At 41.1% G+C, this 24,991-nt stretch overlaps 1 protein-coding gene across 3 annotated transcripts in view; it reads left to right on the top strand.

Moving 5' to 3' along the window:
• The window catches only part of CDH7 (cadherin 7), a 233,439-nt gene that overhangs the window by 35,894 nt on the left and 172,554 nt on the right, over positions 1 to 24,991 (top strand). For all 3 annotated transcript variants that reach the window (XM_080685076.1, XM_080685074.1, XM_080685075.1), the window contains exons 3-4: positions 19,795 to 20,089; positions 24,259 to 24,378. In XM_080685076.1, the coding sequence (XP_080541202.1) occupies positions 19,795 to 20,089; positions 24,259 to 24,378 (415 nt within the window). The remainder of the gene's footprint in view (positions 1 to 19,794; positions 20,090 to 24,258; positions 24,379 to 24,991) is intronic.

Raw genomic sequence — 24,991 nt, 5'->3', positions numbered from 1 at the left:
GTTCCGGGTGAGTCTCTGGGGACCCAGACTCATTCGGGGAGAAACTGGACTGTCTGGCAGGGGGCGGAACTCGGGAGGCGGCTTTCTCTCAGAGGTGCTTGCAGCGATTACCACGGGGCACTGAGACACAGGGGCCTATTAGGGTAGGGCTGACGGGAAACCAATGCTGTCTGCTCCGCCCTGAGACTCCGCCCCATCCAAGCTGAGCACAGAGGCTTTTGCAAGTCTTGTCTTATAAGGGTGTCTCCAGCACATAAGTTTTCCTAGCGTAGATACAGCTGATCCTCACAGCCAACTGGCCTGGAGGTCAGTTCCTCCCAGTGATACCAACAACAATCAAGGCTTAACTACAACAAGACTGTGCACACAGCCCACAAAGGGGTGCACCAAGAGTGTCCACCTCAGGTAACTGGGGAGGCTGAGCCACTGGGCCCTATAGGACACCTAGCACACAAAGCCACTCTATCAACTCAGGGAAGCAGCCAGAATATGGAGACAAAGAAACAGGTCACAAATGACAGAAATGGAGGAAAGCAAACTATTGGATAGAGTTCAAAACCACGGTTATAAGGTTTTTCAAGAATTTTCTAGAAAAGGCCGATAAATTTAGCAAGACCTTCAAGAATATGAAAAAGGACCAACTAGAAATTAAGCATACACTGACTGAAATAAAAAATATTATACAGAGATCTAACAGCAGACTAGAGGATCGCAAGAATCAAGTCAAAGATTTGAAATACAAAGAAGCAAAAAACACTCAACCGGAAAAGCAAAAAGCAAAAAGAATCCAAAAATATGAAGATAGTGTAAGGAGCCTCTGGGACAACTTCAAGCTTACCAACATCAGAATTATGGGGGTGCCAGAAGAAGAGAGAGAGCAAGATACTGAAAACCTATTTGGAGAAATAATGACTGAAAACTTCCCCCACCTAGTGAAAGAAATAGACTTACAAGTCCAAGAAGCGCAGAGAACCCCAAACAAAAGGAATCCAAAGAGGACCACACCAAGACACATAATTAAAATGCCAAGAGCAAAAGACAAAGAGAGAATCTTAAAAGCAGCAAGAGAAAAATAGTTAGTTACCTACAAGGGAGCACCCATACGACTGTCAGCTGATTTCTCAACAGAAACTATGCACGCCAGAAGGGAGTGGCAAGAAATATTCAAAGTGATGAATAGCAAAAACCTACAACCAAGATTACTCTACCCAGCAAAGCTATCATTCAGAATTGAAGGGCAGATAAAGAGCTTCACAGATAAGAAAAAGCTAAAGGAGTTCATCACCACCAAACCAGTATTATATGAAATGCTGAAAGGTATTCTTTAAGAAGAAGAAGAAGAAAAAGGAAAAGATAAAAATTATGAACAACAAATACATATCTATCAACAAGTGAATCTAAAAATCAAGTGAATAAAAAAATCTGATGAACAGAATAAACTGGTGAATATAATAGAATCAGGGGCATAGAAAGGGAGTGGACTGACAATTCTTGGGGAGAAAGGGGTGTGGGGGGTGCGGGAAGAGACTGGACAAAAACCGTACACCTATGGATGAGGACAGTGGGAGGGGTGGTTAGGGCAGAGGGTGGGGTGGGAACTGGGTGGAGGGGAGCTATGGGGGAAAAAAGAGGAACAATTGTAATAATCTGAACAATAAAGATTTATTAAAAAAAAGAATCTACTCGGGACTATTCCACTTTTTCCAAGTTTAGATTTTATCTGTAGTTAAGCCAGCTGACCTGGTTGAAAACCAAACTTATTGGCTAAAGAAGTACAAAAAAAGAAGAAATTCATGTTCTAAGGGTCCTGTAAAAAGGTATGTCATTCTGAATAGTTTTTAAGACATGCATGAATTTACTCTCTGATCAAATATTCATGTTGTCCATGGGCTGTACACTCATGGCTATATATTGGGGATATAAAAATGCAAAGAAAATTCTTGTCCTTCCTGTAGGTCACAGTATGATGAGGAAACGTGAACATAATCTCAGTGTTGGCTGATGGAGGATTTCATAAATATGCAATGGAAGGTTAGGAAAGATACAAAAAGCAAACTGGAGAGACCAGGCAAGTCTTTAAAGAGGAGGTAACATTTGGGCTGAGCCTTGTAGCATTTCCCCCTAAATGGACATGAGAAAAAATGTTTAAAGATTTCTTTAGTGTTCTTGCTTGTGAAGCAGCTATCTTATAAAATTGTAAAATGTTTTTAGAAGGGTCTAATCTAAAAAATTAGGGATACTTTTATATTTATGTCTCCATATTTATCATTTCTACTTGAAACATAAAACATCTGAGTGTGTATGTGTGCGTACGTATATACAGGGTGTCCCAGAAAATGTATACACACTTTAATAGCTGTTAGCTCAATGTTGAAAATAAAATGTATTTTAATGAACATTGCCTTTATAATTATTCAAAGTGTATGTATACATTTTTTGGACATCCCACATACACACACACACACACACACGTGTGCATATGCATATATTTATATATGTATTTGTATGCATAGTTGTGTTATACATCTTTTGCACACATGCATACAAATTAGTAAAATATTTTGGTCTGAGACACTGTCCTTTCCCCATAGTATTCTTTCTCAAATAGCACTGACAGAATAAAAACTGCTCTTTATTTAGTATTTTGTAAGCCATATTACACATGATCTCGAGTCTTAGAGAAATATTTTGAGGTTGGGAGAAACATGATTATTACTGGTTAATTTCTATATATGAGAAAATTAAAGCCGAGAGAAGTTATGTATGTAACTAATAAGCCACAAACCAAGCCTTGGCCCCCAAACTCTAACCATAGACCATCTTCTCTTCGCCACTGTTGGTCACTGTCTATTTAGACTGATGCAGGCACTCTGCTAGAATTGTTAGGGGACGTGTTAAATGACAAAATATGTAAGAATTAGATGTTCACTCTGGGATTCTCTCCAACAAATCCTATCCCACGTCTTATAATTAGTTTAGAATATGACAGAATTATTGGGAAAACAAACACAACTCGACCAGGTTTGATTCCATCTGCCCTAATTGTTGTATGTACAGTGTTCTCCAATCCTCCTAATCTGTCATCTATTTCTCTTTGACCTTTATTGTAAATTGATGTCTCCAGCTTTTAATTATATAACATTTGACTTAATAACCTCTCTTTGTTTAGTGTGCTAATCTGTTTATATGGTACTTGGATATTGAGTTTTGAAAACGACATTAACTATTCATTTTATGGTGGAGTGTTAGATGTTTTTCTTAAGCGCCCCCGAGGCTAACATTCTATGCATTAAAAAAGAGTCTCTTAGGAGTTGTAGCCTTGTCCATGGAGCCTCAGATGACTGCTGCAAACAGTCTTTCCTCGAGAGTGGCTAATTATATGGAGGCATCTGAGAATTGGGAGAGAGGGAAGAAAAAGGAGGGCTTCCGGTGTCTGTCCTCCAGAGTGACTCGGTGTGTCCTCTAAGGGTCAAAAGGAGGTCAGTGTCTGTTGGGTATAAGTGTAAATACTCAGAATACCTGAACCATGAGAAAAGTAGGTGAAGCAGCAGCCAGTACACCACCCTAGGGCTCTGTGTTATTTTATATTTTCATTTTCTCGCCTTCTATTAAAGAAAGAATGCAGATGGGAGAACATGTGCACCTTCTTCCTAAGGTAATCATACTGCATTCTAGAATGATCTGGTTTTCCACTTATTTCCATCCCAGGGTTGCAGAGTCACATTGTAAAGTCGTGGCTCTGTGCCCTGAGAGCAGCAAAGGAGTGAGAGCACTCTTCACTGTTTCCATTGTTACCCAGGCCCCAGCCCTTTCATCCATGTACACTGAGTGTGTGTAGCCTGCATCAAAACTCATCTCCTGACTGATTTCCATAAAAAAATCTACCCTAGCTGGTTTGGCTCAGTGGATAGAGCATCAGCCTGTGGACCGAAGGGTCCAGTGTTTGATTCCGATCAAGGGCACATGCCCAGGCTATGGGCTTGATCCCCAGTAGGGGGCGTGCAGGAGGCAGCTGATCAATGATTCTCTCTCATCATTGATGTTTCTATCTCTTTCTCCCTCTCCCTTTCTCTCTGAAATCAATAACAATATGTTATAAAAACAAAAAATCATCATTAAACTTAAGGCGTTGGGGAGTGCCATCCGGCATTCCACTAACAGATTCTCCTCTGATGTTCTGGCTTTGCCTGTCCCACCTCTGAGGCCTGGCCTTGAATGGCTTAAAGGCTTTCCCTTTCTGCTTTCTCCGTGGAACCTCCAGCTTCTGGTTCTTCTCTCTGTTTTATCTGTGCTGGAGGACCCCATAATTTTCTTTTATAACTTCAGTGCTTGTGAGGAAGGGGTGGTTGTCTCAATCTCCATCCCACAAAGTTTGGGAGACAGTTTGTCTACATAGATGACATATGAGAAATTCCAGTGAAGACACGTATTTCCATTTCATTACAAAACAGAAACATTTATTTTCACTGCATTAAAAGGCTATATAAGAGGACTATTACAACCCAGCCTGTGGGTTGCAGCTCTAAGAATTGGATATTTTGTTAATGATGGTAACTATAAATTGTTTACAGCATCTCATCACACTGTACTTATCACCAGTGTACTATCACTCAGCGTGACGGCAATGGAGGCTTGATTTTGTAAAGGAAATAAGAATGAGATCCTCTCTTAAAGATGTTCTAGAGAAAACCCATGAAGTAGCAATACCAAACGAAATGCTGTCATTTATTGAGGCTGTTGCCATCATGTTTCTTTGAGCAACATATAATAACCAATGTTTCATGTGCTCTTTTCACTTCCTTGATTTTCATGTTTGACAGATGCAAAATAGGGATAATTTTGGTATGGGAATCTGAGGGATTTGACTGTAGAAAGCCTGAGGCAATGCATTCCTGCTTTGCAAAGCCTGGTGCATTCCAGGGCAGAAGGAGGAAGGTAGAAGAAGAATATGGAAGAATTACAAGGAAAAAGGAGATAACCACAAAAACAGCACTTTATATCAATTATAAGTTGCATAGCATTTTCCCCACATTTTTACCCTCAGGTATGAGGATACCTGGTACAATGAATGACATCTTCAAATTAGAATATCTGGGTTTCTTTTTCTTTTGTGGTAGTAAATGATTATGGTGCACGTGAGTTCATACCCCTGAAGGCATTGAAACTAAGCAGACTTTTAATGTGAAAAGTCGTAGGGAGCCACCTTACCACTCTCTTGGTCTTGAGCTGAAGAGCAGTAAAATCATTGGGCTTTGATAAGATCATATGACAGTCAGATAAAACTATGTGTTCATGATGTTAAAGGAAGGGAGTGCAGGCAAGTGACTGCCCAGTTTTTGTAAAGTATGAATTGCTGTGCTGTTAATGTGTGTGAGAAATAATGAAACCCTGATTCAGGGCTGCAAAGGGTGACCTGGAGACAGAAATATTGTTAGGCTATTGAGGTGGGACATGGTTGACTGACGATTGGCTAGGGGTGGAGGTCAAAGGAAGACAAGGAGGGATCTGAGCCAACAACTGAAAAATGCAGTAGCTGCAAACTCAAGGTCTGCCTTCTTAAGGTTGGATGCTTTTTTGTTTGTTTGTTTGTTGTTTTTTAAATCTTCACCTGAGGATATTTTTCCATTGATTTTTAGAGAGAGGGAAAGACAGAAATAACGATGTGAGAGAAACACATTGATTGGTTGCCTCCTGCATGCCCCGACCAGGGCCTGGGCCTGGGAGGAGTTTGCAACCAATGTATGCGCCCTTGACTGGAATCGAACCCAGGACCCTTTGGTCTGCAGGCGGAAGCTCTATCCACTGAGCCAAACCAGCTAGGGCAGGTTGGATTTTTCATATGGAGGAATGCATGAATCTTAAGATTGTCTAGGGTCAATCATCTCTCATGGGAGGAAATAGATGGGAGCAGCATAGTATAGATAAGAATGTGTTGAATATAGACTTTGTTGGTGAGAGTTCACTTCGAGTCTGTGAGGTTACTGTGTAAGCTTGGTCAAGGTATTTAATCTATTAAAACATAATTTCCTAGTGTATAAAATTAGGCCAATAAAGCCTACCACAGAAGTTTGATAAGAGAATTAAAGTCTCTTTTGCCATAGAGTCTGACACATAATTATGCAATAAATATTAGCTCTCAGCATTAGCTGTTTGCATTAGAGAGCTATAAAACAATACATAAAACAGGGTGGATAAAAGTCAGGATTGCAAATAGACAGTGAAGAAGTATTCAATTACAGAAAGGAACAGAGCAACTACATATTTTAACAGGAGTGATGGGATTCAAGTTAGATGTGATCAGGCCTTTGGGAGAATTTTGTCATAAGTTTTTCATGATTAAAATAGTTCCATTTCACATAGGACTGCAGTCCAAAGTGGACTCCTGGCAGTGATTACTAAGGTGACTACTAATTGTTTTATATTTGACACTAGTGGCCCGGTGCACGAAATTCGTGCATGGGGGGAGGTGTTCCTCAGGCCGGCCTGCACCCTCTCCAATATGGGACCCCTCGAAGGATGTCCTACTGCCAGTTTACAGGGATCGGGCCTAAACTGGCAGTTGGACATCTCTCTCACAATTTGGGACTGCTGGCTCCAGCTGCTCACCTGCCTGCCTGCCTGATTGCCCCTAATCACTCTGCCTGATAGCCTGCTCACCCCCAACTGCCCCCCACTGCTGGCCTGCTCGCCTCCAAATGCCCCCCACCAGCCTGATCACCCCCAACTGCCCTTCCCTGCTGGCCTGCTCACTCCAAACTGCCCCCCCCCCCTGTTCTGATCACCTCCAACTGACCCCCACTGATGGCCTGCTCACCCCCAAGTGGCCCCCCTGCTGGTCAGCTTATCCCCAACGGTCCCTGCCATCCCATCCTGGCCTGATCACCCCCCAGCGACCCAAGGTCCCAGCCCCCCTTTTTTTTTTCTTTTTCTTTTTTTTTTCAGCGCCTCCTTGAGCGGAGGCCAGGGCCAGCTGGAAACAAGTATCTAAGATTTATTTATCTTCTATAATTGAAACTTTGTATCCTTGAGTGGAGGCCAGGGCCTGCCAGGAAGCTTGGCTTCCTCCATTGTCAGGGCAACCCAAGCCTCCTGCTTGCTCCAGCTCCATGGCTGGCCGCCATCTTGGTTGGGTTAATTTGCATACTCGCTCCTGATGTCTGGTGGGCGTGACTTGGCATAGCGGAGTGATGGTTAATTTGCATGTTTCTCTTTTATTAGTGTAGACAAGAGGCCTGTTGCATGAAAAGATTCATGTAAGAGGCCTTCCTTCCCTTGGCTTCCAGCACTGGTTTTCCTCTGGCACCTGGGACCCAGGCCTTCACTCCGGCCAGAGTCTGCCTTTTTCATATTTGCCACAGACTCAGGCTGGAGTCTGCCATCTTCGTCTTTGCTGCAGCTCTCTGCTCCTGTAGATCCTTTCACCCCCCCGCCCTTCCTCTCATAGCAGGCGTCCTGCCCCACCCGGCCACTCCGTGCCTGGAGCAGCTGGGAGGCCGCCATCTTTGGCCTTCTAATTTGCATACTCACTCTGATTGGCTGTGGGCAGAGCAGAGGTATGGTCAATTTACATGTTTGTCTGTTACTAGGTAAGATGTGACACCACACACCCATTTCCTTATGAGATTTTTAACAAGTAATGTAAAAGAAAGGAGATTCGGTTGGCGCTATTTATTTGTTATTTATTTTTATTGGTCCACAGTAGAGGGAGTTTTAGTTAACAGAAGCAACATAGGAAACAAGGGGGAGACACCCACCAAAATGATGCCTCCTGAGTGTTTCTGTATAGTAAGAGCCCTGGGTACCAGGTTTCTACCAGGAAGTTACTATCACTCCAGTAATGCTGCAGGGAGGGTGGGATAGTTCAGATTGACACAGATAATACATTTTAACCAGGTGTCTATAATGTGACTAGATGAAGCAGAGCAAACATATAACATTGTAAATCTCAGGGAAAGAGAGAGCATATGGGTCTTCTGAGTGTGTATATTTGTAAGTGATACTAATGAATTTGTGCATAAGATATGCTATAAATTGTAAATAAGTACTATTAATATTTCTTTTCAAATAAGTACACTTGACCTGACAGTTGTGTTTCAGTAGCATATTATTTTGATGTTCCCTTTAATGATCCTTTGTGTATGATCTTCATACATTTTTAATTAAAAGATAAATTACGTTTGTTGAGTTATTTAACCATATTTTTGGCTGATATACATAGGGAAAACAGGTCCTCACTTGCAACTACCCTGGAATAATGTCTTAATGTCTTTTTCTCCCCCACAAACCATTACAAAACAGACATTTTAAAATTATAGAAAAGAGTGTTACAAAATAAATCTATGGGAGTTTCTGAGGATGCCATCATCTGAACATATTCTACAACAGTCCGGACTTTAGCACATAACCAACAATTTCTGTATGTGACTTTATAAAATTGTGTAATCTAAGGCATTATCATCCATCTAAATCAAAGCCCCCATGACCCAGTATGTATGAGGAATCTGGATGGGTGATTATAGTTCACCAAGTTTCTTTGGAGGGGATATAGAGAGAGTTGTCAGGATAACTCCCTACTCTGATCCATTCTGTAAATGAACAAACTAATGTCCCAAGAAGGTACTAATAGCCTCGGGTTGTTCAGCATTAGAGCAGCATCTGTGGCTCTTGCCTCCAGTCCCCTGATTCTTGTCATGATGCTTAATACAGATGTGAAGTTGGTGTCAGTATTATTCTGACTCACCTTAGTGATTCTGATTGTGCTGCCAGAATTCTTGTTTTATTTGCCTTGAATCTCAGTTTGTGGATTAATGGAGAGCAGAGGGCTAATATTTGATACTCATTTGAGCAGAAGGGACAGAGTCATACTGTGAAATAAATGTGGCTGTTAAAGAAAATACTCGGAGAAAGTATTGCATTTTTAAAAAGGGGCAGAATTTCATTAGTTGAAAAGCCAAACCAAATTTTGCAAAAAATCAGTCTTAAACAGTGTTGCTACTCACCCTCCCCTGCTTGTTTCTTAGCGCTGGGATGCGCCACCTCCCTGGGGATGGTGCTGGTGGAATCCTCCAGGTGACACCCAATCAACCTGTAAACACAGACGGACAGGCCAGGCCCTCTCTCCCAGGAAAACCCATGATGCCTTTCCCAAGTCTGGCTCACCCTTATGTCAACTATTATTAACCTCACTCCATGTTGCCAATCCCTCCACTTTACTCTCTTTCTTTTTCTTCCTATAGCTTTACTGATTGTATTACATTTGTTTATGGAAACTTCTGTCTTTAGGGCATTAAACAGTGCAGTCAAGATGGTCAGCGATGGGAAGGCAGGATGTTGAAGTCACTGTGGTTGCTGAGGGCGTAAGAAAGCTATGGAAGGACTCTGCCTCATTTATTCCAAGTGATACTTTGTTTTGGAGAAGAAAATGCGTTTTGGTTTCTTCTGAGGTCGCCCTAGGCAGAATATGGTCTTATTTCTCATACCTGCTCTGTTTTACAAGAGACAGTCCCATATCCCCTTGAGGGTCTGTCGTGTGAAATGGGTTATTGTCTTCATTTAGGAAACTTCTGTGTTTATTGAATTTATGCCAGAAATTTTTTTTGAGTTATGTTTTTTAAATTTGTACCTTTTCAGCAAATTACTGCCAAAGCTCTGCAGACCTGCTTATATTCTTTTTTACCTAGTTAAGAAACGTTTTTCTCTTGTTTTTCAAAATGCCAGTAAAATGGAGGGTATTTCCCTAGGCTTATCTTGTATTCCTCTCTTCCTTTTGGGCCCGTGGTTCTTACATTGGGTGGGTCATAGGATGAACTGGAGAGCTTTTAAAAATAAAAAAGTCTGGGTCTATGGACACATAGTCTATCTGAAATATTCTGCAGCAGATCTGGGCACTGTACCACTTGAGTGAACATGAGGCACTCACCCTGGGCATGGAGAATGGGGTGAGGAGAGTGTCGTGTGGGAGAAATGCTTACAGATGTGGCCACGGGGCTGAGATAAGGCAATTTTGCTTCTTTCTCTTTGCCTGTGGAAAACATCACAGTGACTCCTCCGCACACTTGTGACTGGTTCACTCATAGCGTGAAGCTTGTGGACAGTGAAGCACTTGGAGGCATGGAGAAAATAAGAGTGTGTCAGGGGGAGCTCTGGAGCCAGGCAGGCTCTTCAGAATTGTCCTGAATTAGGAGAGGAGGAGGAGCCAAAAAGCTCAGCTGGTCATCGGGGGTGGGATGGCCCCCCTAAAGGTATGACCTTTGGCAAAATGGCTCTCTTTGCCAATTTGCAACTTACCAAGTGTTGGAGTTTTCTCACCCAAATGTAAACTCCAAAATTTTATTTCTATCATGTTCGTGATTATGGTTTCTGGTTTTGAGTGTACAAGGCGAGGCAGCGCAGTGCGGAAGACTTCAGGAAGTATTTTGCAAACCCATTACGCAGTTTACCTGAGTTCCTTCTCTAAAATGCCAGCTACAAAACATCCATCTCAGTCTCAAGGATGGCCCTGCCCAGGGCCTGTGTCCCTGCAGTGGCGAGGACCCTCCAGTTCCCCCTAATACAGGGCTGGCCACGAGTTTTAAAGGGATGAGTGCCCAGAAGCATTCACAGATCTGTCATGTGAGGTTCTATCCACTGACCCAGCACTTCTTAGCTAATCTGGGTTAAGGGCCATTGGCAAGCTTATTTGTTTTTAAGAACGCAGAACATGCTCCATTGTGACCTCCTAATTACTTTGTAACTGCATTTCATAGGCATTAGTTAGAGAAAATTCAACCCCTATTTATTATTATTATCAGATTCAACCACATTAAATTACTCTGTACACTTATGAACATTGCTGAGCTCCTCCTCTCAATGTTCGGACTTCTCTGGACCTGCAGAGACAGGACCCAGTCCTTGGACTGTACTTGGAGTAGCACCGCTCTACCCCTTGTGACTGCATTTCCTGCTCAATCTCTAGTTAAAAAGCAAGATTAAAAGTGATGTTCCTGAGGGAAAAGCTTACGATTCCCAGGGGTTTGCTTGCTAACAGCTTCCAGTTCCCTCCTGGCATTTAGGACTGAGTGAGCAGGTATTGCACAGGACCCTGAGGTAGAGAATGTGCTGTGCTCACAGGGACATCAGCCCAGGAGGAGTTCTGTTCGGTAAAAATTTGATCATGGCAGGTGAAGTTGTTGGAAAGTTTAGGATGTCCCCTGGAGATGGCTGCCAGAGGGAGGATGAGATGAGCACTGTGCAGTTTTCTTCAGGGAGGTGCAGGCAGCTGTGGGGAAGTGAGAATGCTTTTCTGCGTGGTTATTGCTGGCTTCCTGATGAACAAGATGTGCCTCTTAATGGAAAGCTGTGAGTAACCACACCACGGGCACCCATGTAGAAGCTTTCAAACAAAAGCAGGAGTATTCCTCCGTAAGGAATGCAGATCATTCTGCTGTACTTTATACACAGGGATCGAAAGTTACTTTTTACAAAACACTTTCAAATGCATTCCTTCCTTTTATTCTCATGTCACTGTTCAAGGCCAAGTGTCCATTTGCAGATGCTGATCTATAACAGATGGATCAACTGAGAGGAAAGAGCCAAAAGGTCAGCTCAGCCAGGAGCAGAGTGGAGAGGCACCGGTCATGACTCTGGTTCCTTTGCACTGACCTACCTGGTGGCATTCAGCTACTAAGTAAATGAACTGAGACCGTGTACGGGGTGTTTATTGCCACTGAATTAGGGTGAACTTTTTCTGAGAATAAACATAATCTGGGGAGTCCCCCCTTTTTATTTATTGTTGGTTAAAAAATTAGAAATGAGATTTTCTTGGCAATTTAAACCTTACCTAACCACTGCCTGAATTAGATCCCGTTCCTGTATTCCTCTCTATATAGTAATTAATGTCAGTACTTCTTAAACCATGCACCTTCCTCAAAGAGGCTTCACGAGAAAATTGTGTCCCGTTATCCAGGACCACAATGATAATTATAAATTAGGAATACTTCAAGCAGAAAAAAAGGACTCATCCCCTTGTTTTCATGTGTAATATTTCCTCAACAGCTTGATAATTACAAGGTGCCCAGTGGCATGTGGAAAAATCTATTAGAAAGCATAATGAGAAAAGAAAACTTGCATGTAATGTGTATATTCCAGCAGATATATTTCTGCCAATTATTGTTTAAATCTGCCCTCTATACTTATAATTTTAACCTTGTGAAAGTTTAGTAAAAGTAAATTGCATCAGTTCTAACAATCTGTAATATATTTTTAAACTCTACAAACCAGGGATCTATAATAGTAAACCCATGGTAGAAAATTCACCTTAGAAATCTTTGCTAATCTATATATATAAAAGCCTAAGAGACCATCGCAACTGAACGGACGACCGAACAGGCTGTGTGGGGTGTCTAGGCCGGCAGGGGGGTTCGTGAGGGGCGACCGAACGACCGAGCAGCAGGCTGTATGGGGCGACCAGGCTGGCAGGGGGGTTAGTGAGGGGCAACCAAACAACTGAGCAACAGGCTGCGTGGGGCTACCAGGCTGGCAGGGGGGTTAGTGTGGGGCAACCAAACGACCGAGCAGCAGGCTGCCTGGAGTGACCACAGTGGGGGACAGTTGGGGGCAACCAGGCTGGCAGGGGTGGGGGAAGTAAGGGGCGACCAGGCCGGTGGGGGGGGGCAGTTAGGGGCGACCAGGCCGGCGGGGGGGGGCAGTTAGGGGCAACCAGGCCGGCGGGGGGGGGGGGTCAGTGGGGAGTGATTAGGCCGGCGGGGGGGGGGGGCAGTTAGGGGCGATTAGGCAGGCAGGCAGGTGAGTAGTTAGGAGCCAGTGGTCCCGGATTGTGAGAGAGATGCCCAACTGCCGGTTTAGGCCTGATCCCCAGGCAGTCGGACATCCCCCAAATGGTCCCGGATTGGAGAGGGTGCAGGCTGGGATAGGGGAACCCCTCCCCACCCCCCGTACATGAATTTTGTGCACTGGGCCTCTAGTGTTCAATAAGAATCATCCACAGATTTATTAACATGTTCCTCAAAAGAGAATCTGCTTACTTTTTTACTTAGACATCATTACTCGATTTTTATAAACAAATGTAGTATCAGCATAGACTTTTATTTATATAATAATGTATTTTGCATTTTTCTTAGTCAAATGTTCATTACAAGGAAAAATTGAATGCAAATCTAGAAATATTTCTGTCCTTACCATATGTAGGTCAGTGAGGTTTATCATAGAGATATTTTATTAGTGTCAAAGCTTCCAAGATAAACATTATTTCTTTCCCAATAGTTTCATCTTATGTCTAGATTTGTTCTTTTTCATAACATGAAATTTAGTATGTTTTCAAAGGCAAAAAAAACATTAAAAAGTACAATTCTGATGGTATAGTCATTTACCCTAATGAGTCACATCCTGCTGCGTCATCTCCAGTAGTTGCCACAATTTTTCATTCAAGTCCAAGTGTAGATATTTTTATCTCCATTTCACAGATGAGACTAAGGGTCAGAGCATGATGACCAGGTCACCAGTCAGATGATAACAAGCAGAGTTTAAGCTGTTTGTAGAGGGAAGAAAGTTGATCGGTAGAATTAATTGATGTTTTAAAATATTTTTTTATTGATTTCAGAGAGGAAGGGAGATGGGGAGAGAGATAGAAACATCAATGATTAGAGAGAATCATTGATCAGCTGCCTCCTGCACACTTAATTGAATTTTTAATCTCAGTCTTTATCACCATTTTCAGACTTTTCTTTAAGCAGATGAATTGAAAGTGCTAGATCAGGTAGTTCATTAGTTTGGATCAGGCCCTAGTTGATCAAATACCTGTAAGAAAATCGTCAGAACTGCAGTGCATTGATCCGTTTTTAATTTTGGTCTTCGCAGTCTTCAAGAAAAAAAAAAGGGTGAGTAAAAATTAATCAAGAACATGGAGATTCTGCATTCGAAAGGTGTATAAAACTCTCCTGGAGTGTGTGTGTGTGTGTGTGAGAGAGAGAGAGAGAGAGAGAGAGAGAGAGAGAGAGAGAGAGAGAGTGTGTGTGTGTGTGTGTGTGTGTGTGTGTGTGATCATCTGCTCCTAAAGGGCTCTGTCTCATGGGGAGCACAGGCGTGCAAATTTGCTGGTGCAATATAACATGCCAAGTGTCACCCTGGGCATATAGAATAACGTGTCTGTGCTCCATCTAGACAGTTTAGAGGAGTAGGGAGAACACACCAGAGATATAGGATGTGTTTTTGTTGTTGTTTAGTTTGTTTTCTTTTTGCCTAATGCCATTAAAACGTAAAAGGATAGAAATTGAACTAAAACAAGCATGACTGTTTTACGAAGTGGATTCATACATTTGCTAAATTTAATACAACAGAATGTTTATTGAGAAAGTGAAATATGGTAATAAAAATAACACAGCTCTTAAGGAATTTATAAGTTAAAGGAGGGGTGGATAGACAAACAGTGAAACCAGGTTTTCAATATAAAGCGGAATTTGATGCTTTCTGTTGTAGAAAGTCAAGCAGCATTGCATGGACGACAGTAGGGTTGCTAAGACCTCAGTACCAGGGAACTTGAATTAAGCCAAGTAGGATGCCGTTGGTGAGCAGGATGATGAAGGACGTGTTTTGAAAAACATAGAAATACTTGCCATGCTCAGGCAGTGGAGAACACCAGGTCAGCATTGGAGTGTAGGAAAGAGAGACCAGGATGATGGCATACTCCCACATGGAGCCCTGTGCTTAGAATTGGGGTTAAACCCATCAATCATGGGTAGCAATTAAATGTATTTAATGAGGGTGTGATATAATTCATTGCATATTTTAGGGAGATATTTTCTGACAAGCACAGTGACAGCCTAGATCAGTGGTCTGCAAACTGCGGCTCACGAGCCACATGCGGCTCGCGAGCCGCGGTTTGCCGCTCTGTTGACTAATGAGTTTGCCGACCACTGGCCTAGATGATGTGAGTTATTAAAGGGGAATAACTGGGCAGTTTTGTAATAGTCCAAGTGAAAGATTTTAAGATTCCAAATTAGGATTGTTTTGAGAAATCTAAAAGAAGGTATTGTTAAAATAGAGATATTGGGTGGGCTCTTTACCAAGTGGGAGATGATGGAGCTATAATGAATTTTAAAAATATATATATATTTTATTGATTTTTTACAGAGAGGAAGGAGAAGGATAGAGAGTTAGAAACATCGATGAGAGAGAGACATTGATCAGCTGCCTCCTGCACACTCCCTACTGGGGATATGCCCGCAACCAGGGTACATGCCCTTGTCCGGAATCAAACCTGGGACCCTTGAGTCTGCAAGCCGACGCTCTATCCACTGAGCCAAACCGGTTAGGGCTATAATGAATTATTAAACATATGTTTTAGGGTGCCTGTACAGTGTCCTTTGTGTTCATGGCCTGTGTAGGATATGAAGAGTCCAACACGATTGGGTATTTCTTACTTTGTTACCACACACAGTGCTGGCATATAGTGAGGTATAGGAGTCACATATGGTCTTATCTCTTTCCCTGTCCCTTCTATCCCCTTAGGATCTAGACCAGGGGTGGGCAAACTTTTTGACTCGAGGGCCACAATGGGTTCTTAAACTGGACCGGAGGGCTGGAACAAAAGCATGGATGGAGTGTTTGTGTGAACTAATATAAATTCAAAGTAAACATCATTACATAAAATGGTACTGTCTTTTTTTTATTTCAATAGTTTTATTCATTTCAAACATTTTAACAAGAAGAATGTCAACACTAATTATTATAATTTGAAACTTCAAAAAATGGAGGAATCATAGCACAATAACATACCTTATATTGAAGATGGCAAAGGCAAAATAAAATTGCCTAACAAAGGAAAGGTACAAAAGCCTTTCAAATTAAGCTTAAATATAATAAAATAATTTAAAACTAAAACAAATAGAAAAGAACAAAATGTGTAAACAGTAAATTAAACATTTTCTTTAGTGCAACTTCCAAATTATGCCTGGGACGTAGATGTAGGTGGCAATGTAGACTGGGTTGAAAGGTTTTTGGTCTTTAAAACATCAACTTCAGTGGGAACAGTGTTGTTGGTCTCCTTTTTAGCTAATGCTCTGATACTGTGCTCTCCAGGGGCGTGTCTCCCTACATCACCACGATAACGTGTCTACGCATTCCCAGGGTGATGTCGGGGGACGAGTCCGCAGGCATTACAATGAGCCTCTGGAAGATTGAGAGGTTGTTCCTTCTACTGAATGGGCGGATATAAATCCGCCCACTCAGAAGGAGCTGCGGCCATGTTTCCGGACGTTGCCATGTTAACACTGCTGCTGGTGAAGGAGCGGAGGGGAGAGCAAGAGAACCCTCCGCTCTTTCGGCTCCGCGGGCTGGATAGAACAGCCGAACGGGCCGGATCCAGCCCGCGGGCCGTAGTTTGCCCACGGCTGAGCTAGACTCAGGTCAGGGCTCTGTGCTCCTCACTGCTTGTGCTCATTTGCAATAATGATAATGATGATGATGATGTAAATATTTACTGTTGTGTCATGACACTTATTTTGAAAATTATTTAGGAACCCAGGCAGTATAGGTGAATTTTGTCTGGTGAGTAATGAATCAAGACTTTGTTGTTGTTTAGATGGATCACAAGATGTTTACAAAGTTATTTCAAGTGAAATAGACATAGCATTCTGAGTTCTACTTTGCCCCAAATAGAGTACAAATATTTGTTTTTGAGTGTGCTTTTTCATGTAATGTTTATTGATTTACTTACCATGTGTAGGATCATTGAATGTTTATTTTTTTTTTCCTGGCCAGAGATTTTCACTCTGGAGAGTAGTACTTATCCATCACTCATTGACAAAGGTTGTGTGCATGCCTGGTGTGTGTGTGTGTGTGTGTGTGTATGTGCGCATGTGCTCTGCACCTACAAAACACGTGTGTCAATTTAAGAATACCATTTGCTAATTCTACACTTGCAACATTTTTCTATGCTGAGTGTACTTTTTCAGAACAGAGGGATGGTAGTCTTGCACTAACAGTATGGGTTTTCCTCTACCTATTAACATTATTATAGTGTGCATAGACTCACAGATCCAATGTCTGATTGCGTCTGATCATCACATATCCATCCTAACACGTCAGTGTTAGTTGGTCATCACTTTTAACTGCACATGTTTGTACAGTTGCAAGGTCACTGACCTTAGACTCAAAGCACTTTTCTGCTTGTGAAGTTTGGCAGTGATTATAAGCCTAGGATGGTCCTTGCTGGGTGGAAAGTGCCAGTGATGGAGAGGATGGTAAAAAGTTCAAGGGCTCCTGAAACAGGTGAGAGTGTGTGTGTGTGTGTGTGTGTGAGAGAGAGAGAGAGAGTGAGTGTGTGTGTGTTGGAGGTTAGAGGAGAAAGAATCTAATCCTTGCATAATTGGAGATGCAGTGAAAACAGCAGTGGTTTTGACTGGGATTAGTTAAATGAATCATAAGGTCTGGTTCTATAAATGGGAGTCCCTAATTAGATTTAGAGATACAGCAGGCCTTTGACTGAAGGTGTGACCTGTGTATTACGTATGTATTTCTGTGGTCATCGAATCTTCCTTAACATTTCGCACCACAGTCAGCCATAGCATGTAGACACTCCTAACCCAGAGAGGCTTAGGTAAGGGTGAGGAGTGGTTTGGAGGGTGACTGTGAGAAGTATCTCCAGGGGGGGTACTTGAGGTGTCAGCAGCTTGAAAAGAACTTGTTTTCATTTATCATCTGCCTTTGTCTCAGGACTTGGACTTTTTGGTATATGTTGTTGAGGGTGGTAGAGGTTAGTGCTGTTATATAATGCCAAGAAAGGAGCCTTCTGGTAGGTCGTAAAGCATGTGGATGGCAACCACCTGAAGCACTGAGATTCTTTAACATTTGGGGAGCTATCAGGTGGGGACAGGTGGCATGTGCCAGTCTCTCAGAGGGAGGGTCCCACAGGAGGGGGTGGCAACGGGCTTCCACCAGCTTGCAGGGATTTATAATCCTGGTGCAGCCACAGAGAGCTGGCTGCAGGACCTCAGGCAAAATCCTTAGCCTTTGTCTACTTCGGTTTCCTCATCTGTTCGTAGGGATGATAGAGTCATAATGTGAACACAGAATGAGTTATTGCACAGAGAACATTAAGAACAGGTTCTGGCGCACATGGAGCACACAAACTATACTATTTCTCAGCTTTCTTCATCTTAAATTAGAGGGAGATATGTATGGAGTAGTAACCCTGAGAATGACAGAAGAAAATGAAGTAATTCACTATATTTCAGGACTACAACTTCTCCACATGCTGGATAAACATGCAGAACTGTGATCTACCTGATGATTTCACTTTGAACAAATTTAAATTATAACTGGTGCCAGAAATTCACTTTCTGTACTTTTGTAGTCCTGACTAAAAGCTACAGAAACTAAGGCATAAATCAGGTATTTGAATATTCTGAAGCAGAGTATAAACACAGCTGTTGTGGTACAGTGGAGGGATCACTTACAGAAATCCGGGGTACAAGCCAGCGCTCTCCCCAACCGCTCCCACAGGAGGAACATACGCCCTGCACGCACCTTCCAGAGCAGTTCGCCATATTTTATATTTTTAGCACCTCGTCTTTTGAAGAATGCAGACACAGTTCTGTAGGACAGGGGAAAGCTGTGTTATTTGGTAAATCGGGTTTTTGCATTCATATTTATCCAAGTCCAGAATGATGGCCATTCTAGGGAATGAACGATTGTTGAAATGAAATGACGGATTGAGTCCTGGATTTCTCAGGTGATGAAGTTCAGAAAAATGTGTAATTATTTCTGAGTTTCCTAAGGTTCCTCTGTTCAACATAATGTTCTGACGTGCAGAAGGGACAGTCCCAGATAGAAAATGCAACTCAGCCGCACAACCCATTCTCCTTGATGCCAGGGTTAATCATGCACATCGGAATGCAGTTCTTGGTATTTGGAGAAAGGGTTTAGTTGTAGTCTCAGGCTCGTATTAATTTAAAATTCCTACTTCAGAGAGCAGTGCTATTTTTTTTCAGCTTCAAATTTTGAAGTATAGAACAGGATCTGGGGACTGATTTAATGTTGGACATTCATCCATATTTGACAGTCATGAAAAAGAGAGTGAAGTGGGAGGGAGGGCAGCCTCAAAGAATGCTGGTTTTTATAAGTATAATACATACTGCATTAGATCGAGATTTATAAATGTTCTATAGCAAGTCCCTTTGCTTGGAACAAGACCAAATCAACCCATTATACATGTTTACTGAGTATCTGCTCAGTTCGAAGGAGATGTCTACTAGTAAACCAGGCAAGGACAGACCCATTTAAAACAAAACAAAACACAAGTTCCGGCCCTATCCAGTTTGGCTCAATGGATAGAATTTCGGCCTGCAGACTGAAGGGTCCCGGGTTCGATTCTGGTCAAGGGCACATGCCTGGGTTGCAGGTTCGAGCCCCAATACGGGGCATGCAGGAGGCAGCCAATCAATGATTCTCTCTCCTCACTGATGTTTCTATCTCTCTCTCCCTGTCCCTTCCTCTCTCTGAAATCAATAAAAATATATTAAAAGCAACAACAACAAAAACAAAAACACCCACAAGTTCCTAACTTTGGGAGAGACATAAAATACCTTTGGAGATGAGGCTGTTTACAGGAAGAAATGAAACTGTCTTGCTCACCAGTGCAAGCGGACATGCTCTAATAGCCTGTCCGCTGTGCACAGTGAGCGCCAGCTAATCTTTCCAAGAACAAAAAAATTGCCCAACATAAGAATTATTTTTACATATCTCCATATCGCTGACTCCCTTGTAAGTTAATCTCATCTCACATGAATTTTTCACCAGCTTCACTCTGATGTTGATAAAGGAGACGGTTCCATCAAATACATCTTGTCAGGCGAAGGGGCGAGTTCCATTTTCATTATTGATGAGAACACTGGGGATATCCATGCCACCAAGAGGCTGGATCGCGAGGAGCAGGCCTACTACACGCTCCGAGCCCAAGCGCTGGACAGGCTCACCAACAAGCCCGTGGAGCCCGAGTCCGAGTTCGTCATCAAGATTCAGGACATCAATGACAATGAGCCCAGATTCTTGGACGGCCCGTACACGGCCGGGATTCCCGAAATGTCTCCTGTGGGTAAGTTTACAATGCACTTGTTTTGCAGTGTCTGATTTTAGGGGCTTTGGCTTTAAAATTAAATCATCATATGTCCTGGGGAAAAAAATCACGTTTGTATAACCTAACAGTTAGGGTGAGGGGAGTGTTGGAGATGTGTTAGTAACCAGGACCTGAATACTTTTATTCAACATGTTAGTTTATTACATGGCAAATTAGGAAGTTTTTCCTTTTACACAGCTAGCTCAATATTTTCAGGAAATTTCTTAGTTTTTACATTCACTTTCAATTTAAAATTTAAAAATAATAATTAAAATGATGCCTAAGAAGTTAAAAAGGAAAATCTTTGCAGACAACAGTGGGACGATCTTTTATTTTTCTCTCTCCTGATAGTAGGATAATGAAGAACTATTGTAAGCATCTCTCTGTGGTCACGGTATTAGGTAGGTTGTGAGTGGCTAGTCAGACTGTCATTTAGATCTGGTGGTCTCTTCTGTAGCGTATTCTTGAATGACAAAGGCCCATCCACATGCCACTAGTAATCTTTTTCTAATTTCGCCAGAAACTTAAATGCATGGAATTTTATGTTGACTTAATAATAATGGGAAAGTGGTCCTCAGTTTGAGATATATGAAAGAATGATGAAGGTTGTTTTGTTCTGACCCTTCGACATTGTCCCATTTCTGCAAAAATAGAAAGTAAAGTACTTCCAGTATATACTTTATATCAAATAATATTAAACTCTTTTAAATTCAATGTATTCAGGTACCTTTGGAATAGTTTCAGCCAGTATTTAGTTTAAATATGGATGACCTTACAAAACAATAAAACATTATGGGGTTGGAATAGAGACAGTAGCTTTATATGTTTATTTCCTGTTATTTTTAGTATCAAAGGAGGATGCTTATTTAAAATAATAATTGAACTTGTATTTTAACACAGGAAAATTTTACCCTGTGTGATTTTACTTTCAATAAAGGTCATTTCATTCATTCCAGGATTCAATAAACGCATCTACTATGCTGGGAAGTGCAATTGCAAAGATGTGTATTGTGTGTGCCCTTTAGGAGAAATCAGAATTCAGTGACCCGAGATTTCTGTTCTTATTGGATGGGAGAGGGAAATTTATTTGGGGCACATGGCTCTTGATTCCAAAGAAATCCAAATTGAGGATGAGCCAGAGGAATCGATGCTTGTGGGCAGGAAAAAATCCGAACCACAGTGGTGGTATTATCACTCCAGTAGCTTCTGTGTACAGATTTCTTTGACCAAACAAGCTTTTTCACACTTTCTCTCTAGAGCTTGCCTCTTCAGAGTGCTTCATGCTGTTGTTGTTTAACCACAATAACAAAAACAACAGTGACAACAGCAGCAACAAGACTTTGGAGGTTTTAGAGAAAAAGAAGGCACACTATCCTCCTCAGGACAGTAATGTTTAGCAAAACAGGAATTTAGAGGAGTGTTAGAGCAATTCAGTTCAACCCCATCATTCTTGTGGGCATGGTGGGTGCTCTTCATTGGCTTGCTAAGGTTTTCCTCTCCTGCTTGGAACAGAAGGGAAACTTTGTTTCAGAGGCTAACGGATGCCCTGTGGCTTTGGTTTCAATGGTGCCACTCTGGTGCCAAACAGCATGATTTTTTTGCACACGTTAAGTTATTTTAGTTTTTTTGATTGATTCCAACAGGTTCAGAACTTCTTAGAAAATGATTTTCTAATGTCTTCAGGATTTAATTGACACAAATTGTGATCACTGGGTTGATATCAACATTAAAAATAAGAATAATGAAGTTCTACCTAAAATAGGTTATATGGATTTTTAGTGCGTCATAGTTTATCAAAGTATTTTATTCTAACTAAGTAGCTATGATAACCACTAAGTAGTATGTTATATATATATCACAAGCGTTCAGTGTTTAATATTGAGGGCTATTTTTTTTCATTACATGCTGACTATTGTAAGATTTAAAATACTTGCCAGCCCTTAGGATTGTTTATTCATTGCCAGAAGAGCATACAAAAGCATGTAAAATTTAACAGTAAAGTGATGAACAATTTAGAAGAATAAATATAGTACACAATCAAATTTCCTGAAGTATACTTTTCATTATTTTGTTTGTTTAAAGTTGTTTTCTTTTCTAATGAAGTAGGAAATCGATACTAATCATATCACTAGAATGGTGCATTACAGGGAAAATAGATAACATCAATGTCATTGATTCTAACATTTTAAAATAAATCAAAATTTAATTCTTAAAACGGTTTTCAAGTACACATTTTTCACTATTTGGTCTTAGCAGGCATTCACAGGGCACAATCACCCAAGATCATAAAAGAAAAAAAAGCAAGCAAGCAAAACAAATCTTCAGCTTAAAAAAAATAATAAGACAGTGCCATATATTTTACTTCATAATTTCAACCTAATTTTAAATAAAGTGGAATGGCTAAAGGAAATCAGTGTGTGAAGAAAAGAATAGATTTATTACGAAATGGACATGAATGACTTATTTAAGGCATTTATTTATTTATTTATTTTTTTAAATATATTTTATTGATATTTCACAGAGAGGAAGGGAGAGGGATAGAGAGCCAGAAACATCGATGAGAGAGAAACATCGATCAGCTGCCTCCTGCACACCTCCCACTGAGGATGTGCCCGCAACCAAGGTACATGCCCTTGACCGGAATCGAACCCGGGACCTTTCAGTCCGCAGGCCGATGCTCTATCCACTGAGCCAAACCGGTTTCGGCTATTTAAGGCATTTATAAAGGGGGATCTGTGTAGGAATATATCTAAAAGAAATGTTAGATGAAAAATGCCATTTTTTCAAGAAATTATTAGAGCCAAACTTGAACCTTAATAAAACACATTAAAAAGATGATCTGTTCCATCCCCATCAGATAGAGCATAATTGATAAAATAACGTGCTTAAATATATAAACTAAGAAAATATATCTGTTTTTAAGATTACATTCCAAATGGAAATTAAAAGAACAGAGCACACTAAATGCTTTCCCTAGGAAATAGGTAGATATGTGGTAAAATGAAGAAGCAATATGACACTTTGTCTTATGAATTGTAGAAAAACAGCTAATAATGAAATTATTAAAATTGTCATGTTTTTCCTCCTTTGGGGGTTTGGTTGAAATTTTCATTTCATACTTTTGCTTTAAGTCAATTAATAGAAACAGAAAATAAATAAAACTATTACTAAAGAGATAGGAGAGCCAACTAATACCCAGTTAAATATTAATCGAATATTCTTTTATAGTGGAATTTATTGGAGTGACATTGGTTCATAGAATCATACAGGTTTCAAGTGTATAACTCCGCAAAACATTGTCTGCACACTACATACCATATCGCCCAAAGCAAAGTCTGTTTGCATCCCCATTCTCCCCGCTTTTGCCCACCTCCTCCTAACCACCCCCCCTTACCTCTGGCTATCACCAACTGTGATAGCATGTGTTATATAACATATACGGGGTGGGTTTTCTTCCTGCTTAATTCTTTCACCTTCTTTCATCCAGTCCCCAACCTCCCTCCTCTCTGACAGCTGTCAGTCGGTTCCATGTATCCATCCATGCTTCTGTTTCTATTTTGTTCATCAGTTTATTTTGTTCATTAGATTCCACATGTAAGGGAGATCACATGGTATTTTGTCTTTCCCTAACTTGCTTATTTCACTGGACCTGGAGATTAAAGTGATAGTGAGATAATCCAATATTCTTTATTCAATTAATGGAGTTTCTGTTTCTGTCTGGGTTTGCTCAGCTGCAGCAGTGAGATCCCCTTCATGATTTCAGGTTCACATGCTCTTGTCTGTCAGGCTGCCTCCTGGACAGTGATTGAGACTTAGAGAGATTGCTCCTGCTAAAAACTTGTTACCTGGCCCTGATGGATGAGATGCCAAAACTCTGAGTCCCATCCAATTCTGAGAATATCCCAGTCTAATAGGCATCATCAATCTTATACTTTTGCCAACCTATTTTCATGCCCCTTAAATATTTCTGAGGGCTTAATGAGTATTTATCATACTTCTATCAAATTTTAATGTGCCTTGAAACAAGAAAAATGCAAAATTTAAAAAAAAAATCTAGTATCTAGTGCAGAATCATCAGACTTTTGTGAGTGTTTACATTTTGTGGCATCGGAAGTTTTTAATTCATTGGTTTTTGGGTTGGCATGTAGGGACCTCAGTGGTACAAGTGACAGCAACCGATGCTGATGATCCTACATATGGCAACAGCGCCCGCGTGGTCTACAGTATTCTGCAAGGACAGCCATATTTCTCGGTGGAACCCAAGACAGGTAAAACTTGAAATGCGACACTCCTCAGAAAGTCAACATGTCTACCTTGCCATAGAATTAATAATAGTGATTTTTACACCATATAGTTGGCACTGATACCATTTTATGGTGCTTTTTTCAATAAGTATATTATGGTAATAAGTAGCATATTATTTATAAAGTCAATAGCACCTATTAAAAATATTTAAAATATTTATCAGTATTCTTAATTAGAAGATATTTTATATTAAAACTATTTCCACTATCTCCTGACTGCATAAAAAAATACTGATTATTTTCCTTTAAGTTTTATTTTTTGTTTCTATTCTTTTTTTACAAAAATACATTTTTTTATTGATTTTAGAGAGGAAGGGAGAGGGAGAGAGAGACAGAAACATCAATGATGAGAGAGAATCATCAACTGGTTGCCTCCTGCATGTCCCACACTGGGGATCGAGCTTGCAACCCAGGCATGTGCCCTGACCAGGAATTGAACCGACGCTCAACCACTGAGCCATGCAGGCTGGGCTCTATTCTTTAATTAATTCACAGAGGAATTACACACAGTGAAATTTAATTCTCAAGAAGAAATCTGTCTGCTATGCAGCCAAATCAATGGTAGGTTCAGTTTATC

This window comes from Plecotus auritus (assembly GCF_963455305.1).
Source record: "Plecotus auritus genome assembly, chromosome: 8".
In the NCBI taxonomy this organism is placed as follows: domain Eukaryota; kingdom Metazoa; phylum Chordata; class Mammalia; order Chiroptera; family Vespertilionidae; genus Plecotus; species Plecotus auritus.
This window is presented reverse-complemented; position numbering and strand designations above follow the sequence as displayed.